Source organism: Alligator sinensis, unplaced genomic scaffold (assembly GCF_000455745.1).
Source record: "Alligator sinensis unplaced genomic scaffold, ASM45574v1 scaffold705_1, whole genome shotgun sequence".
Classification (NCBI taxonomy): domain Eukaryota; kingdom Metazoa; phylum Chordata; order Crocodylia; family Alligatoridae; genus Alligator; species Alligator sinensis.
The window spans coordinates 487,534-492,511 of record NW_005842663.1 but is presented as its reverse complement, the minus strand read 5'-3'; the positions used below and the strand labels follow the sequence as shown (position 1 = coordinate 492,511).

At 43.2% G+C, this 4,978-nt stretch overlaps 1 protein-coding gene across 1 annotated transcript in view; it reads right to left on the bottom strand.

The window, feature by feature from the left end:
• The window catches only part of CEP250 (centrosomal protein 250), a 139,918-nt gene that overhangs the window by 16,014 nt on the left and 118,926 nt on the right, over positions 1-4,978 (bottom strand). Inside the window, exons 27-28 of the mRNA XM_025215718.1 lie at positions 3,372-4,978; positions 1,229-1,354 (exon numbers count right to left, since the gene is read on the bottom strand). The exon at positions 3,372-4,978 is cut by the window's right edge and continues 814 nt beyond it. Of these exons, the coding sequence (XP_025071503.1) occupies positions 1,229-1,354; positions 3,372-4,978 (1,733 nt within the window). The remainder of the gene's footprint in view (positions 1-1,228; positions 1,355-3,371) is intronic.

Sequence of the window (4,978 nt, the reverse complement as noted above, 5' to 3'; positions counted from 1 at the left end):
TCTTTCCTGCTTATGCAGGGGGTCGGACTCGATGATCTATTGAGGTCCCTTCCGACCCTAACATCTATGAATGTATGAATAAGGGTCACTTAAAAAATGTGTGCCTTCCGTGCTGCTCATTAGGACAACCTAGAGATCCCTCGCGCTATTAGTGAGATCCCTCACGCTATCTATGCAGACAGGGAGGCTCTGGAGTACAGGGAGCACTTTCCATATCTTGGCAGCCACCTCTCTCAATGGACTACTATTGATGAAGAAGTCCAGCACCGGGTCAGCTGCGCCAGTGTTGCCTTCTTCAAGCTGCAACAATATGTCTTTGAAAATAGAGACCTTTGGAAGTCGATGAAGATCCTGGTTTACAAGGCTGTCATACTGACCACCCTACTGGAGTGAAACCTGGACCGTCTACTGATGCCACATTAAAACCCTCAAGAGCTTTCACCAGCGGTGCTTGCGTCGAATCCTGGGGATCAAATGGGAGGACTGCCAGACCAGTGCAAACGTCCTCCATGAAGCTGCGTCCACCAGCATCAAAACCTTGCTCTTGAGCAATCAACTCTGATGGACGGGCCACTGTGTCCAAGAACTACCTCCCTCAACAGATTCTCTTTTCCCAGCTCTCCGCTGGCCAAAGCACAAAGGGCGGCCAAAGGAAACGATACAAAGGCACACTCAAGGTCGCCCTCAAACAGGGAGGCATTGACACCAATGGCTGGGAGGAGCAAGCTGCTGACCATTTGGTGTGGCGCCACCTGGTTCACCAAGGCACGCACCACTTTGAGGCCTGACTCGATACAGAAGCGGAATGGCGGCAGCGGAGGGAGGAGAAGGAGACCAACTCAGGGCTGCAAATTCCACTCCCCTGCACAACAATACGCCCCCATTGCCGAAGAACGTGTGTATCCAGAATCGGGCTCCTCAGTCACCTGAGGACTCATCAAGCATGACAGATGTCATCCTCGACTATGAGGGACTGCCGACGATTAGGGTAGCCTAATGTGCATTTATTTAGTACCTCACACTGGCGGTACTAAATTTAATGTGCATTAGGAAAAGTGCATTCATGCACAAGTAGACATGCCCTGTTTGGAGCAACTCTACCAGCAGCACTGGTAACAGGACATTAATAATCCAGCATGGACACATTCAGATTTTCTCTCTCCTGCATTTAAGTGTGCCCCTGCCACCTCTCCCCAGGGATGTGTCATGTCCCCTTTCTGCCCTTTACCTGGCCAGCCTTTGCTTGCAATTCCTCTGCTTTCTCATTCTCTCTGAGGAGCAGACTCACATCTCCATTCACAGCCTTGTTCACAATGCTCTTCTTTAGATTTTTGAGTGCTGAATCAAGCTGTTCCTGCAAAAGAATGATAGAGTATAGTACAGGTCAGATTGTCCAAACTGGGATTACAGTATCTCCTACTGCAGAGAAAAGTCACTATGCTACACTCTGCATCTATGTTTTCAGTTTTACTGCCTGGTTTCCAGGTTTTAGAATGAGGTAGCCAGGCTAGCAAAGTAAGCTATATTTGGTAACTACAGACCTAGAGAACATAGAATACAATTTACAAAGTAACCTTTGGGTCCAATACTTACTGCAAAGAACAGAGACATTTAGGAATATTTGAGAATATAGGAGCACTCAAAATATAAAGTTCTTATTAAAGGGGAACTTATCTTATGGAACAAACCTCTACTTCAACAGACAAAAAAAATAATTTTGGTCATCTACATTTTGTATTCCATGCACTGCATATTATCATTTCCCACTTCTCTCTCTTTGATAAATAACTAATTTAATAGATGACAAGAGAAAGACAAGGATTTTTGTGGATAACTTTTATTGGACAAAATACATGGTTAGGACAGGTTTAGACAAACTTTCAAGTACCAGAGTACCCAGACCCGGACACAGGCATGGGTAAGCCAGGCGACTGCCCTCGGCCCAGACAGAAAGGGAGCCCCAAAATGGTAATTTTTTCCCGTTGTCTGATTATTTATTATCATTATCTCTGGCAAAAGGGGTCCAATACTAAAAGTTTGCCTGGGGCTGCCAGGAGTCTTGGTACATCACTGAGAGTGTACCCTTCCTCAGGTCTCACCCACAGAAATACTTGCCTCACATATTTCCTGGACCATCATACTACAACACTTCCAAGAGAAAGAAAAGTTATTAGAACTTTCAATTAATGATTTTCTGGATATTGGTAGTAGGGTGGCCCAAGACAGAAAGCACAGGTTTTTTCAAGCAGGAGTTCTACTGTATTTGGCCAAGAAGGGCTATCATTTACTTATTAAATTAACAATAATATTAAAGAGAAATCATTATGATCTTATTTTTTATAAGGGTTTTTAGAAGCCAGGACCATGATGCCCCAATGCAATAAGAAGAGGACCAGATGTTGATTATACATATTAATTTTTCTAAGTTTTTCTCTTGCTGGAATATGAATAAACACTAGTCCTTGTTGAGTTTTGCTTATGCTGTGTGAATTTTGCTGAGTTTATAGTTTTGGAATGACCCATGATTTATAGTAACAGAAAAAGAGCTAATTCATTTAAAATTAGAGAGTTTTCTCTTTGCATTATTTTCACTTAGTCACCAAGTGGCTTCTGCTACATTTCCCTTAAAAAAAGTGTTGGTTCATAAAACCTTGAACTCCATTTTTACAAAGACTTTTGCATGCTTTTCATCCTGCTCATGGAAATAGTTTCCTGTAAACCAAGAGGAGTATTCATGTGAGTAAAGTTACTGACAGGAAGTGTTTGCTTTTCTTATACGATTACATGGAATAATATATACTAGAACAGCTGCCTTGGAAAGAGGAAAATAATGACATTGCTCAAGTTGCTCAAAAAGCTGATGATGCCATTCTAATTGTTTCACAGAGTCACAGAGTTGGTCTGTGATCTGTTCCAAATCCTTGCAAAAATGCTTCCCCTATAGCAGAGCTCAACTTCACAGCAGCCAGGGGCCAAACATCGCACCAGTCATGGCCCCTGGACATGCATGGCCTTCATGTTGGCCACACCATCTGTCATCTCCCAGCCCCTGGGCCACACTGTGGCTAAAAGCATACAGGTGCCTCACTGCTGATTTTTTTAACAATGGATTCCATCTGAAATGCTCTATCAAGGAAAACTAAGGAACAAAACTATATCCCACTGAGTCTTTAAATCAAGAAAACCTGCTCTAACTCAACCAGCAATATTAGACGTGATATGGGACTCACTAGGGGAGGTTTCCTGGCCTTTGCTGTTCAGGGGGTCAAACTGGATGACCTAATTGGGTACACCTATCAGTGTACAGAAAGTAACACTGGTATCCTCAAGAAGCATCTATATCAGGAACAATCATCAGGCAAACTGCCCACCTGAAGATAAAGCCGGTCTTTATCCCTCTCTGAAACCATGCTCTGCAGAATAGCCGTTTCCTCCCTCAGGGTCTTAATGGTGACTTCACTCTGAGCCACAGACTGTGCAAGTCCCTGTGCTTTCTCCCTCCATCTTATCTCCCCACTTTCAGTCTGTTTCAGAATAGCCATCAGGTGCTCCAATTCCCGCACCTTCACTTTCTTCTCATCTTCCAAATTTTGGATGCGATTCTTCTGCCTTTTCAGGCAATCATCTCTCTCCTGGAGATCCTTCTTTCTGGCTGCCTCTTCTTTCTCCCAGCTCAGAAGTCTCTGGATTTGGCTCTTTGGGGTCTCTCCTTCATCATTTTTCCATTGTAGAGCTAAGGTTATCTGCTTCAGAAGTTCTGTTTGTGTCCCCAGCTCCTGTTCTCTCTTCTTCATAGTCTCCTCTAGGTGCCTGGCTTTCTCTCTCTGGTGTTTGATCGCCTCTTCCTTTTGGTGGAGATTTTCCTGAAAATGTTTGATTTTCTCTTCCAATTGTTTTTGTTCACCTTGGGCATTGATTTCTTGTTCTCTCATATTAAGGGCTTCTCCCAAGAGACACTGTCTTCCTCTGGGATGCACCTCTTCTGTCTCTTTCTCAGAGTGTGTAAGATGAAGATAATGCAGGGTCACTAGCTGTTTCTCTTGCTGTTGGAGTTTTTGCTTGAGAGTTTCATTCTCTTGGCTTTGCTCTCTTGCCACATGCTCAAGATGGTTTGTTTGATTCTTGAAAGACTCTAATGCCACCTGCATGCTTTCTTCTTGAAGCTGGTACATGGTAATTTGCTCTGCCTGCTTGAGGAACTCTACATCTTTCCCCTTCATTATTTGTCTCATTCTGTCCAAATCCTGCTGTAAGCTCTTGACCCATTTTTCTTCTAGTTCTTTCTGCCCTAAGAGCACCTTTACATGCTCTTGCAAAGACTGTCTCTCTTTGTCTCTGCCTTGTAGAGATGATTTGGTGTATTCCAGTTCATCCAAGACAGGCTCAGTCTGTGTCACTGCCTCTATCTTTTGCTGTTGATGTTTGTAAATATTCTGCTCTAGAACCTCTCTTTCTCTCTCTTTCCCACTCTGGGTCATCTTTCCTTCTTCAAGATTTACTTGCATGGCTCTTGTCTGCTTTTCCTCCTCTTCCTTACTCTTCTTACATTGCCTTTTCAGGGATACAACTTCTTGCTCTCCTTCTCTTAATGATACTTTAAGACTTTCAAGAATTTTCAACTGTTGTTCTGTTTCTCTCTCTTGCTTTTGGAACATCCAGATTTTCTCTTTCTGAGACTCAATCATGTCATCTCTTTCCTTTAAGGCTACTTTGGTGCACTCTAAATCTCTTTGTAAAAGCATTAGCTGCTCTTCTGCTTTTTCCTCTTGTTCTTGTGCTTGTTGTATTTGGAACTCTAGCTCTCGCTCTTTTTCTCTTAAGATCGACTGTGTTTGCTCCAGTTTGTCATAGTGAGTCTTTAGTTTCCTTTCTGTTTCTTCCTCAACATCTAGGACTTGCTTTTTCAGAGACTCGAGCTCTTGATCTCTCTGGGTCAGAGTGAGTGTCATCTGTTTTATTTTCTCATGAAGGACTTGCA